Source organism: Schistocerca gregaria, chromosome 11 (genome assembly GCF_023897955.1).
Source record: "Schistocerca gregaria isolate iqSchGreg1 chromosome 11, iqSchGreg1.2, whole genome shotgun sequence".
NCBI lineage: Eukaryota > Metazoa > Arthropoda > Insecta > Orthoptera > Acrididae > Schistocerca > Schistocerca gregaria.
The window spans coordinates 18139770-18154298 of NC_064930.1; the positions used below are offsets into that span (position 1 = coordinate 18139770).

Sequence of the window (14529 nt, forward strand, 5' to 3'; positions counted from 1 at the left end):
TTCAGTGACTTTCCTAAATTGCTCCGAGCAAAAGCTGAGATGTCTCATTTGTAACGGCACGGCCGATTTCCTTCCCCATCCTTAACACAATCCGAGCTTGAGCATTGTCTCTAATGACCTTGGCGTCGATGGGACGTTAAAACTAATCCACCTTCCTTCTTCGGATGGGAATGTCATAAAACAGCATCCATTGGTTATGCGATTTAAAGAGAACTTTGATGAAGAGTTTAGAGCTCATAATTCCAACAAGAAAACAAGAAAATCAACGAGATCCCACTGTCAAGAGCCTTGTACATGCCCGTCCAGCCTGAAACAACGGGAAAGTACAACTATGTGAAGTCCCTGTTCAGATCAGTGCTTCCGACAAGGCACAGTGAAGATTTAAAACTTTAAGAAATTTTCAAACGCATTTATTCAGTAACAGCTATTTTAAGTTATGTAGTTGCTGTCCTAAAATAGCGAGAAGGATTTACCAAAGGGATAGAATATCCTATGGAATTTAATTTACGCATTTTATCTTTCCAGTATTCATATACTGCTTATCTCACATCCCACGGCATAGTGCTTTGTCTTGCAGAAAGAACTTTGGTTTAGCTCGTTTCAGTGAAGTAGTCAGCTGCAACTTTGTGGATTTGCGGAAACTTGTGTGTGGCACTCTGCAGGTAATTTATAAGCGTTTATAAACTGTAAGCAGGAGTACGTGAACAAATGTGCTCCGCAAATAAATTAACATTGTACTTAATTTATATCACAACAAGAGTTAAGTTTGATGAGTGTAATATTTCGTGAATATCTTGTGATGAATCTGTGGTTGCTATGTTTCAGGCTGCTGTCTTTTCTTTTAAAAAATTTAATTTAATGGTTACAGAAGGATGAGGTTTTATTCTGTATTTAATTGTGATCACATTACCTATAGTATGCTTGGTAACTGTGTGTGAATTGTAATTTTTCAGGTTATGTTCATAACAACCAAATACCTGAGTTGTTAGTGCGTGTTGTTTTGGGCCTGTCCGGTAAAATCGGTACGTGTATCTTCGTAAAAGAAACGGCTGAGATTGTGACGTGTTGTCAGGAGCAGTTTGTCTTTGCAGTTATCTCCGTCATGTACTTCGTGACTGACGAGAAAAGGCGGACAGTGAAGTTCAAACATTCGCTATGTTACTACGGTTATGTTGACCTACTTAACTGTATTAATGATTGTGATGATAATTTGCTGTTATTTGATGTAGACATAAAGCGGCTCCAGATTTTCGAGCTAACGTAAGCATTTTTTCAAGTGCCCACAGTTACATCATTTCATGGTTTGAGTGTGTTCACATGAAAGGAAATGCTATAATTCTGTTGCATTTTGTTAGTGCTGTGCTTTGATGACTCGTGTCATTAGTGTTCGTGTAATCATGTGTAAATACCAGTTTGTTGTAGTGTGTGGTTTTTAATGGAGTTTTGTATAAGAATAGTGTAACATTTTTTCAGGAACTGACGAAATATGAGGTACAAATTAACTGTAGTTTGTCTAACATAAAGCTATAGGTCCTACATGTCATCAGAACTTAATAGATCATTCACCAGAAAAAACTAACCAATGTTTAATCTTGATGGTAATAAAAAATGAGGACTTCTGCATTGCAGTGTGCAATCTATGGTACACGTGTATGGTTTTCTTGAATAGCAGGTAAACATTCTCAAATGATGTTGCCTACTATAAATTGAGTATACATCCGTGAATGAATACAGATGAAGAAAGTTCCAAGGTAATACCTGTGTTGAAAATGCATATTTACTGATAAACAATCTGTATGTCCAGATTTTCATGATGTCCCCATAAGACTGAAATTAACACAACGAACAAAGTGTATAATGAAATATTTGGTGTTATTCAGTAGTTTTGCTTCGATCTATTGACTGCTTTGATTTTCGTAATGCTGAAGTTAGTGCATGCACAAAAAATACACATCTTCCTTAATTGTTATGACAGTATCCATAAGCCAGTGTTACAAAGGAACAGTAGCAATTGTAAATACTCAGTTTCCAGTGCATTTATTTTATGATTGTTCTTTCTCTTCATGACCTGAGAAATGGAAATGAGTTTATATCACTAAACACTCTTTTCCTCAGCTACTTTGAATCTGTTTCCTGCGTAATCACCCATTTGCTGTGGCCAATAGATGAGTGAAAATACTGCCTTTGAGCTATACTTCATGGTAACAATGGAAAACGAGTACAACTGTTCTTATCTGATTGCTTTCCTTTTTCAGACTGTAGAACTGAAGTCATGGACCAGGAGCCAACTATGTGGATAAAAAAAGAGGGAATGGATGAAGTACAAACTGAGCTACAGTGCATGGTAAGTGACTTACTTGTATTCCTTAAGTATTTCATTAATTTCTGTGTGCAGCAGGAGAGTGTGTGAATACTGGAAACATGAGTAATTCAATTTACTAAAAAAAAAAAAAAAAAAAACTTTGTCTTAAATATGGCATTTTGCACAGTGCATTGAAATAAGCCTTCTATTAAGTGTCACATAGAATTAAGAGTTTTAATTTAATGTTCAGTGAACATGGAAAACATATTTAATGCACAACACAGTTATACAGATAAAGTGGTTGCCATTAAGTTAGTGTATGCTGCTCTGATACGTTTCTTTAAAATGATAACCTTAATGCGCCACTTAAGAATCATTTTTATTATGGTGAATGTTAGCAGTGCTATTAAATTTATAAATGATATGGCGTAAACTAAATTAGCTGTAAATAATTTTAAAGTGATGTTTGTCACTAATCTGAGAAGTACATTTTGTAGTACTATTAACATTAGAAGTTGACTTTAAATATGTGAACAAAGTGTAAGTAGAACTGTCAGCAGTAAAGTTAAATTACAGACAAATATCACATGGAAGCATAAATTGTTACACAGCCTGTATATGCAAAATGAATTTCTTGGCAGCAAAGTTTTGATGAAGCCATGGAGTTGCATATTAAATATTGACAGGTTTATACATAACCACTTCCTCCATTTGCTGCACATTGTTACACATTGTTTGTGAAATGGCCAGAATGTTAGTTACTGGTGTAAACAATCGTACATATACATGTCACTTAAAATGTGGTGCAGTGCAACCGTTTGTAAGATATTCAGCTATAAGTAGGCAACTAAATTCACTTGGTGTCACTAGTGTTTTTTTCTGCCAACCAGAATTTTGAGTCCTGGTACAATCATGCAAACTACTTGTGTACTGTCTGTGCTGAACTATTCTGCTTCAACATCCATCTTGAGTACAACTACAAAAGTACTATGGTAGCATTAATGCAGCATTTTCAATTGAACATATGTGACTGCTTCATTATAGTTTGTACAAAATATGCCAACAGCTTGCAGTTCATTTGACAAGCAGTATCACAGCAATAATCCTAAACTGTCTCTGTGAGGGAATTATAGGAAAGTAAATACCGTATTTACTCGAATCTACGCCGCACTTTTTTCCGGTTTCTGTAATCCAAAACACCGCCTGCGGCTTGGCATAGAATGCAAAGCAAGTGGAAGTTCTGAAAAATGTTGGTGGGTGCTGCCACAACTAACTTCTGCCATCGAATATATGTAGCGCTACACAGGCATGCTTTGTAGGCACAAAGATAAATACTGGCACCAAATCCTCTGCGTCAGTAAATAAATAAAGAAAAAAGTGGAAGAGGAGCTTGTTTCTCCGCCCCGAGTTTCGACCACTGCATTTTCATAAATTATCCAACGAAGTAAATACAAATTCCATGTTGTTCGTCTTCGAATGTAGTAGCATTTCAACGTACTACCAAAATCCGACTGGCAAGACTGTTTGCGATGTTTGTCAATATGGCCAACTCTATGTTCTGAATTTTTTCCTATCTGTGAGAAGAGATGGTTTCTAATAGGAATTTTTATTAATTGTGATTCACATGCAGTATTCTCTTTACCATAAGAATAATACGAATATAAACATTTTGCCATGTATTTTTTCATGTTTTCTGCTATCTCATTTAAATCCTGTCTGTCTAATAAAGTACAAAACTAGATTGAGACAACAGCAAATGTGGGAGAGTATACATATCATGTCATGATTATTTTCGTATTATTCAGATGAGTAATAGTGATACAGTCAGAAATAAGGCAAAGCAATTGACTAGATTTTTAAATCTAAAATAACTCTAATTTCTGTGCAGAATGTCATGTACTAAAGAGGCACCTGCAAAGATTTTCAAACAGAGAAAAAATTTTGCCATACTCTCGTTCAGAACATTTATCATAGGCAGTCTATAATTTTGTTCTTGTTGATCATTATCAAAGAAAGTAGCAGTGTGAGTAACAACAAATAGCAGTCTCTTGCTATTGTTTCGCTAATGAGACGATTCCTCTATTTTAAAAAAAATTGTAAGTGGCGGTGGTGTACACAAAAGCAAGCCATGCAGCAACCAGTGACAGGCCGTAAACACGCACTATCAGAATGCGACAAACAATGTGTGACACAGTACAGTAACGAATTTTCAGCTTAGTGATGTAAACACCTATAACAAAGAAAAATAAGCAATCAATTCAAACCAGACGAAGCACGTGAAAAAGGAAGGGTAACCGTATAAATATGGCCGGAAGCCTGGCGCATAGCTATGGCTGCCTGGTAAAGCTTAACTGCTAAGCTTAAGACTCGAACCAAACTACTGTAGCTGTATTGTTATTCATTCGACATAAATTGTCTCATATTACAATGGACCAACTTTGTTCAGATTTGAAGATGCGGCCTAAAACTTCTCTCCCCTTGAATTTCGAGTCTCAGATTTCAGGTGCGGCATAGATTCGAGTAAATACGGAACACTAAATTTTATTAAATACAGTAAGAATGGTTAGACACAACATAGTTCAGGCTTTGGCTTTGACACCTGACGTAATAATGGTTTTGCACACAGAATGATATGTATGCACAACACTAATCATGTGAATGAAAAGAAATTTGTGGAGTCATTGACCTTGGACCTGAACCTGGGAACTATTCAAAGACTAAAAGGTTAAAATGTGGTGCTACACTCCCCCCCCCCCCCCCCTCCCCGCCCTTGAAAAATTGGTTGCGATGAGACTAATCCATAGTGCAGCTCAAGGCCTAGCCTGGGTTGAAAGGTGGCAATGTGGCTGTGAGCTGACAAAGCCTAGAAATGTGAAAGGCATGTAAAGGATGTGGTAACAAATTGACCAATAGCACAGCCTAATATTTACCAAAAATCCAAATGGTGCCCAGAATGTATTTTTATGTACAATAAGTCTTGCCTTACATTGTGTGCTGTGTTAGTTGATGGGCAGAACTTCCCTTTGACCTTGAGAGATGCATGTAGACATGTCAGTTGAAAGTCACCTTCTTTGCCAAATTAATTAAAGCTTAAATTGGTGAACATTTTGTCATGAGCACACATTGGACAGTAATGGCACAAAAATTTTAATTGAAAATAATTGCTGCATCAAAATTAAAACAAACTTTACTAACATTATACTTCTTTATTCTTTGTGTTCATATATTTATTTCAGTCACCATGGCACTCAACACCTTTGTCCCAATAAGACACAATGTTCTTGGTGTCGTCAGTATAGTGTGACTTTGTTGGCAGACCCACAGCCTCACCTCTGCTCACACCAATTCACCACTGTCAAAGTGAAGGCCTCGAAGGTGTTCTTAGGTATTGGAAATAGTTGAAAATTCATTGGGTCAAACCGAGACACTATGGAGGATGATCAATAATAATGAATCAAAGGTGCCAGACTGTTAAAAGTGCAAAAAAAGTTATGTATGGTCTGGCATTGTCATGATGTAGGAGAGGGTGTCCACACGTGGATGAACTATTTTAATTTGCACTCTGTGTTCTGAGGGTTTTGCCACATGCTTATAAGGTTAAACACACACACACACACACACACACACACACACACACACACACACACACACACACACACACACTACACACATTACACACTGCATTTCGGAACTACAGCAGGAGGGTGCTGCATATTGCAACAGCAAAATTATAACATCAGCAGAGTAATATGCATGACAAATTATATTAAGAACAGAATCTAAATTTTGGAGGCATTATTTTCTGGTACACCCTTGTAATAAATTGATGCAATTGACAATTGCCTTGAATGTTGCGGAATGGTTCCTTTGGCATTGCCTAGCATCCATTTGAAAGTCAAAATACTAAATCCACATACACATCAGCCAAAACACTATTATACTGACTTATTAAACTTATATTTAGGTAATTTTCACACCTGTCAAACACTTGTTTTGTTTGGGATTGCAATTATTATATTCTTCTTGAAGTATGAGGGGTATTTCGCCTGTCCAATACATTGTGCTCACCAGATGGAAGAGTATTTTCAAGGCTGGCTTTCCCAAGGCTGTCAGTAGTTTTAATGGATGATGTCTACTCCCAGGGCCTGGATTCAACTTCGGTCTTTCAGCAGTCTGCCAAACTCTTCACACTATATCATATCTCCCATTTCATCCTCATCTACATTCTCTTCCAGTTGCGTAATACTGCTTACATAACCCTTACACAGACCGTCCAGATACTTCTTTCACCATTACGCCTTTCCTTCCTGCAGTAATGCACTATGAATTCCTGTGACAACCTGGCGGTAGCAAAACTTAAATTTTTCAGCTGGGTTACATTTAAAATAAACAACCCTGCCTTGACAATGTAACATCAACCCACTACCACTTACATAAACACACTCTGAAATTAAGTTCACTGAAAGATTTGTAATTGCTATGCACTGCACAGGCCAAGAAAATTTTCCAGTACTCAGTTTTGACTATCCGAGGCAACATGTGCCCCATGGGAGCTCGACACTGGGAGGAAGGAGGCAAATGAGGCAGTTCATAAGTATGGTGGAACACCAAATACCGCAGTTAATTGAAACAAGAAACTGAACGACCAGAGTTGAGGAGGGTGCACAGTGATTCCTGGTTAAGTTGTAACCAAAGGTAAGGCATGGGTTCCCCTACCTCAGACTTCGCACAGAGACAGCAAATCGGCAGAAGAACAGTACCATGCCCCTTCCATTCCTTGTGATGTCAGCTGTTTGACTTTCCTTCCATGGCACCAGGCATTGCCATACAAAAGCCTCTCTTAATTACACCAGAAACACAACCTACTGTTGTTCCTTATGGGTGGTCCCCTTTTAAATTGCTTGGAATCTCGATCCCCATCCTGTGCATCACACTTAAACCCCCATCACCGCTGGTCTGCGAAACTCGGGCTTCAATGGCAGACACCAAAGCCACTAGTTCAGTGAAAGATGTGCATTTATTAGTGAAGGTAATCCATGAACGGTCCTGTCACTCCATTTTCTCTAATATATTATTGAGTATTTGTATCTCTGTGACTTGCAATTCCAAGGATGGAATGGCCATATACATTCATCTATCTACCTAGGAAAATGTTCATGAAGAAACTGCACTAGCCAAAAATGTTGATGCTTGAGCAGCATCTTAATACGAGGTTACATTGTGAGTCCAATAATTGATTTCCACAACTCCCTCGATGTTGCACTTTGGTGTAAAATTTGACTGAAAACACGGCTTATGCATTGACATAAAACACAAATTTGACCATGATCCACAGGATGGATTTCACCTGTATTTAAATTTTAAATGAAAGTTCCAGTATAGCTTGAAGCAGTAAAATTATTTAGTAAGGTAATTTCCCAAATGAATTCCGTTCTTGACCTCAAAGGTATCTGAGGAATTCCTACTACTTCCAGCAATAATCTGTTAGTGGGAGACTCTTGTTTACCACATATTGATCCTAATTTGTCTAAATCGAAGCAGCTGGCACCACTCTGCAAGTCAGTTAATTGCCTCTGTAACTGCAGAGCTAATCTAACCTGCTCAGAATATAGACTTCACTGTGGAATACACAAGTGATTATCCCAATGGATAAATTGTGCCTGAATTGTATGTATTTGCTTATGGAGGGACTGACTACTTTCTAAACACTTTACATTCTGACACAATGTTGCCATAGCTGGAGCTCAGTCAGCTAGTGCAACATATACCTTCCTGGTGCAGTTCGTACTAATCACCAAGGGGTTGTCCACAGCAGCATGCAGATGAGCCACAAGTTCGGCAGCACTGACCCCTAACATGGAAGCACACACACTTTTAATTCATAGATAAACTGTTGCTTCTTCAATAAGAACACACACACACACACACACACACACACACACACACACACACACACACACACACACACACACACACACACAGACCTCATGGTGAATGACAGTACGAGCACCCCTTTCCCGTTTACTTCCTGGAAAATAACGATCCTCTGTTACCAACCAAACATCCAGCAGGAAAAGGGGAAATTAAGTGGAAGGACTGGACAGATTGGGGTTCACATCAGTCACCATTGTTTATTAAGACATATTTATTTAAGGAAAATAACTACAGATACGTTAGCAGGAATACAAAAACTCTAAACTTTCAACTTTAAGACATTACATACTGTAGTTTAGTGACCATTTTAAATCAGGCAATAATTAAAGACAAAAGCTGTGTCTGACACCAGTTCTTAGATATTAGATTAAAAATTTCCATCTTCACAAACTGCTACTCATAAAATGCTTCAACAAATGAACTAATTATTTGGAAACAGGTGGCTCTTTAATACAAGACAGAAGCCTAACTCATCTCAAATGTTAAAACTGAATAGCCATCCTGGAAGACAGAGGAATTTACAGCTGCCTTGGGACCACCAGAAAAAGGAAATTCATAAAATACACCTACAAGTGCATCTAGGTAATTTAATGAAGTAAACAGGTGCAATCATTTCTAGAGCTGTGTCAGGCAGTGTCTTGCCCCAGTGAACAGTTAAGTAATAAATAATAGAATGTGTGTGTGCAGATGGATGTAACTGGCTTAAGACACAGTGAAAATTCTATTAAGGTATACTGTAGAAAATGTGTAAGTAACGCAGTAAGTGAATGCGCATGCATGGCAGCTCAAGAACGCCATGGAAAAATAAAAACCAGTAATTAGTACTCGGAAATAACTTGTAACAGTAAATAAAAGGTGAGGAAATGTCACCCCATGACAACTTTAAAATAACAAACAGTTGGACAATTAAATCTAGTAAACAGTAACTTGCCCTGAGATGAAATAAATTCCTTTCACTGTCCAGCTCACAGATGGCCAGTGAATGAACACACAAAATTCAGAGCTCAGTAACACTTGACGGTTTTACACACTTTTGCTTCTTCCAGCCCGTGAGTCTCAAATGTCTGGATGACGTCTGAATATCACATGTGTGATACCCTTAGAGCCAATCAGCATGTGGCCATTCTAACAGTGCTGGACGTTACGTACAAGAAGAGCACTCAACCCAACAAACTCCCAAACATCAAAATGTACAAAATTTTACTATAAATTTCAAGCAGAAATTCACGTAGCTTAAGTGAAGGCAGCCCATCAGTAGCTGGATGTGGTGCATTCCATGAGGCTGACATACAGAGTCAATGTTAACAGCCATAGTATGATGAGCATGCTCTGAGTCCAGGTCCAAAACAGTGTGCCACAACAGTAGAACGCTGGAGCAGACTAAGGAGCATCTAAATTCCACTGTCATTCTCACTTCATGCAACCACGTGACCACAGTAGTTGTGCAGATCAATGGAGTCATCTCATGATTCTCATCAGAAGCTTGGTCTAAGGCTAAACATAGTCACATTCAAAAAACAGTGTTAAAGATTATCAAATCATCGAATCCACTGCAGAACATGGGGAACTGAATAGCAATAACAAGCCTGTCTGGTTGCTAGACATTATCCCAACCCCTTCCAAGGCAACGCCACAAGATATTAAGTCATGCAACACAACCCAATTCAGGCAGTTTTTCAGATGAGAAAGCTCCTTGCATAATGCAACTTCCACATAGAAGAACCAATAGCAAACGCAGATAGCCAAGACCACACCAATGTTGAGTCTTTTTTAACAATTGTGCCTGCAACTATTAACTAAACAGAACTTTTAAAGGACTACCAGTCACTTCATTCTGTCAATTTTGGCTGAATGCCAAATACTGTCTATGTACCCTGCATGGCTCTACCATGCCCTATGGCGCCACAAGCTCAAAGCAGAAGTGACATACACCAGGTGTATGGTGGGAATTCAGAGGTAGCCTGCCATAGCTTAGATAGTAATAACCATAAAATCATCATTATTAGTGCTAAAATAAAAAGAAACTTCCACATGGGAAAAATATATTAAAAAAACAGATTCCAAGACTTACCAAGCGGGAAAGCGCCGGTAGATAGGCACAATAAATAAAACACACAAACACACGGAATTTCTAGCTTTCGCAACCGACGGTTGCTTCTTCAGGAAAGAGGGAAGGAGAGGGAAAGACAAAAGGATGTGGGTTTTAAGGGAGAGGGTGAGGAGTCATTCCAATCTCGGGAGCGGAAAGACTTACCTTAGGGGGAAAAAGGATAGGTGTTACTCGCGCGCGTGTGTACACACACACACACACACACACACACACACACACACACACACACACACACACACACACACACACACAAGCAGCCATTTGTAAAGGCAAAGAGTTTGGGCACAGATGTCAGTCGAGGCGGAAGTACAGAGGCAAAGAAGTTGTTGAAAGACAGGTGAGGTATGAGCGGCAGCAACTTGAAATTAGCGGAGGTTGAGGACTTGCGGATATCGAGAAGAGAGGATATACTGAAGGGCGAGTTCCCATCTCCGGAGTTTGGATAGTTTGGTGTTGGTGGGAAGTATACAGATAACCCGGGCGGTTTAGCACTGTGCCAAGATGTGCTGGCCGTGCACCAAGGCATGTTTAGCCACAGGGTGATCCTCATTACCAACAAACACTGTCTGCCTCTGTCCATTCATGTGAATGGACAGTTTGTTGCTGGTCATTCCCACAATGAAAGCGTCACAGTGTAGGCAGGTCAGTTGGTAAATCACGTGGGTGCTTTCACACGTGGCTCTCCCTTTGATCGTGTACACCTTCCGGGTTACAGGATTGGAGTAGGTGGTGGTGGGAGTGTGCATAGGACAGGTTTTACACTGGGGGCAGTTACAAGGGTAGGAGCCAGAGGGTAGGGAAGGTGGTTTGGGGATTTCATAGGGATGAACCAAGAGGGTACAAAGGTTAGGTGGATGGCGGAAAGACACTCTTGGTGGAGTGGGGAGGATTTCATGAAGGATGGATCTCATTTCGGGGCAGGATTTTAGGAAGTTGTATCCCTGCTGGAGAGCCACATTCAGAGTCTGATCCAGTCCCAGGAAGTATCCTGTCACAAGTGGGGCACTTTTAGGGTTATTCTGTGAGAGGTTCTGGGTTTGAGGGGATGAGGAAGTGGCTCTGGTTATTTGCTTCTGTACCAGGTTGGGAGGGTAGTTGCCGGATGCGAAAGCTGTTTTCAGGTTGTTGGTGTAATGGTTCAAGACTGGAGCAGATTCGTTTGCCATGAAGTCCTAGGCTGTAGGGAAGGGACTGCTTGATATGGAATGGGTGGCAGCTGTCATAATGGAGGTACTGTTGCTTGTTGGTGGGTTTGATGTGGTATTAGTACTAGTATATTAGTAATATTGTCGGCAGTTAATTAATACAAAGATCAGTTAATAATATGTTGCTGTATTCTTTCTATCTAAGGCAGAAGTTGAAGATGATAATGAATTTTCAAAGGCATTGTCCTTAATCAATCTTACAATTTTTAGTTACCTCCCATTGAAATATACCGCAGTGTGAACTCGTCACACAGGCTTTTAAACACAAAAGACAACACTTAACCATACTACTATTTAGTTATTAAGTGGTATGACAGTTGGGCTTTATATATCTGAGACAATTATATAATATGGGAGCACTGTGACTGCTTAAATGTACTTATTACAGTTTGTTTTACCACAGGCCCAAGTTTACCCATGCACCACGAATGTAAAAGAAGAGTTGGAGGAGAATGTGAATAAAGAGGTAATTTTAGAATTTATATGGCTGCATGGAATTAATCATTGCTGAGATGTGGTGAAACTAATGAGATGGTTATCAATGGTGTGAGTAGTCATTTCAGCAGTCCTGTTTGTACCTTAGGGTAAGGATGACAGTGTTACAGTATGTGCCAGTTTGGAAACGTGGAAACAGGTAAAAAGAATATTTTGTTACACTTCACCCATATGGATTTAAACATTATCTTGAAGCAGATGAACTAGTTTAGCTTGTGAATTGGTAGAATTGCTTCTTTACATTATAAGCACAAATAAGAATTAAATGGGATGGCATTGAAAAAGTTATATGGTAATTGGTATCAAAATTCAAGCCACGATTTCCTGTTTTAATGAGCAGTTTCTTTAACGATTCCTTGTATGTGAACTCCATCATTGGGTGTTTTTATTTGCCAGGTGATAATGCTTATGCCTTTGACCTTAAGAGATGCCAGTAGACATCTGTTGATAACCATCTTCTTTGCCGAATTAATTAAAGCTTAAATTTTAATTGGTGAACATTTTGGCATGAGCACATGTTGGAAAGTAGTGGCACAAAAATAATTGCTGCATTTAAATTGAAATAAATCTTAATAATATTTTACTTCTTTATTCTTTGTGTTTATGTATTTATTTCAAACAGTCACCATGACACTTAACACCTTCGTCCCAATGAGACACCAGATTCTTGGTGTCGTCAGTGTAGTGTGTTTGTTGGCAGGCCCACAGCCTCACATCTCCTCACACCAATTCCTCTGTATCAAAGTGAAGGCCTTGAAGGTGTTCTTTAGGTTTTGGAAATAGCCGAAAATTCATTGGATCAAACTGGCACACTAAGGAGGATGCTCAGTAATAATGAATCAAAGGTGTCAGACTGCTGCAAGTGGAAAAAAAAGTTGTGTATGGTCTGGCATTGTCATGATGTAGGAGAGGGTGTCAACACATGGCTGAACTATTTTAATTTGCACTCTGTGTTCTGAGGGATATTTCATGTGATTCAAAGGTTAAACAACACATACCCATTTTACACATGGCAGTTCAGAACTCTCCAGCAGGAGGGTGCTGCATACTGTCAGCAAAGTGGTAACATCAACAGAGTAATATCCATGAAAACTGATATTAACAATAGAATAAAAATTTTGGAGGCATTTTCTGGTACACCATTGTAATAAATTGATGCATTTGACAATTGCCTTAAATGTTGCGGAATGGTTCCTTTGGCATTGCCTAGCATCCATTTGAAAGTCAAAATACTAAATCCACATACACATCAGCCAAAACACTATTATACTATTAAACTTATATTTAGGTAATTTTCACAGCTGTCAAACGCTTGTTTTGTTTGGGATTGCAATTATTATATTCTTCTTGAAGTATGATGGTATTTCGTCTGTCCAATACATTGTGCTCACCAGATGGGAGAGTATTTGCAAGGCTGGCTTTCCCAAGGCTGTCAGTAGTTTTAATGGATGATGTCTACTCCAAGGCCCTGGATTCAACTTCGGTCTTTCAGCAGTCTGCCAAACTCTTCACACTATATCATATGTCCCATTTCATCCTCATCTACATTCTCTTCCATTTTCATAATATTGCCCACAAGTACATCGCCCTTGTGTAGACCCTCTATATACTTCTGTTCGGTGGCAGGAGGAACAAGACTACTGGTCAGGTGACTACAGAGTTATAAACACAAAATCAAATAGGGGTAATGCAGGAGTAAGTTTAATTAAGAATAGGAAAATGGGAATGTGGGTAAGCTACTACAAACAGCATAGTGAACGCATTATTGTGGCAAAGATAGATACGAAGCCCACGCCTGCTACAGTAGTAAAAGTTTATATGCCAACTAGCTCTACAGATGACGAAGAAATTGAAGAAATGTATTATGAAATAAAAGAAATTATTCAGATAGTGAAGGGAGATGAAAATTCAAGTGTCATGGTTGACTGGAATTCGGTAGTAGGAAAAGGGAGAGAAGGAAATGTAGTAGGTTAATATGGATTGGGGCTAAGAAATGAAAGAGGAAGCTGCCTTGTAGAATTTTGTATAGAGCATAAGTTCATCATAGCTAAAACTTGGTTCAAGAATCATAAAAGAAGGTTGTGTACATGGAAGAATACTGGAGATACTAAAAGGTATCAGATAGATTATATAATGGTAAGACAGAGATTTAGGAACCAGGTTTTAAATTGTAAACATTTCCATGGGCAGACGTGGACTCAGATCACAATCTATTGGTTATGATCTGTAGATTGAAACTAAAGAAACTGCAAAAAGGTGGCAATTTAAGGAGATGGGACCTGGATAAACTGAAAGAACCAGAGGTTGTACAGAGTTTGAGGGAGAGCATAAGAGAACAATTGACAGGAATGGGGGAAAGAAACACAGTAGAAGAAGAATGGGTAGCTTTGAGGGATGAAGTAGTGAAAGCAGCAGAGGATCAAGTAGGTAAAAAGATGAGGGCTAGTAGAAATCCTTGGGTAACAGAAGAAATATTGAATTTA

General features: G+C 38.9%; 1 protein-coding gene across 4 annotated transcripts in view; it reads left to right on the forward strand.

The window, feature by feature from the left end:
• Nucleotides 1-575: 575 nt before the first annotated feature.
• Nucleotides 576-14529, forward strand: part of LOC126295132 (zinc finger protein 708-like) — a 108927-nt gene continuing 94973 nt past the window's right edge. The window contains exons 1-3 of one of the 4 annotated variants that reach the window (XM_049987404.1): nt 576-662; nt 2256-2344; nt 11955-12017. In XM_049987404.1, coding sequence (XP_049843361.1) covers nt 2273-2344; nt 11955-12017 — 135 coding nt within the window. In that variant the 5' untranslated portion in view covers nt 576-662; nt 2256-2272. The other 3 variants (XM_049987405.1, XM_049987403.1, XM_049987402.1) reach the window with 3 other exon arrangements.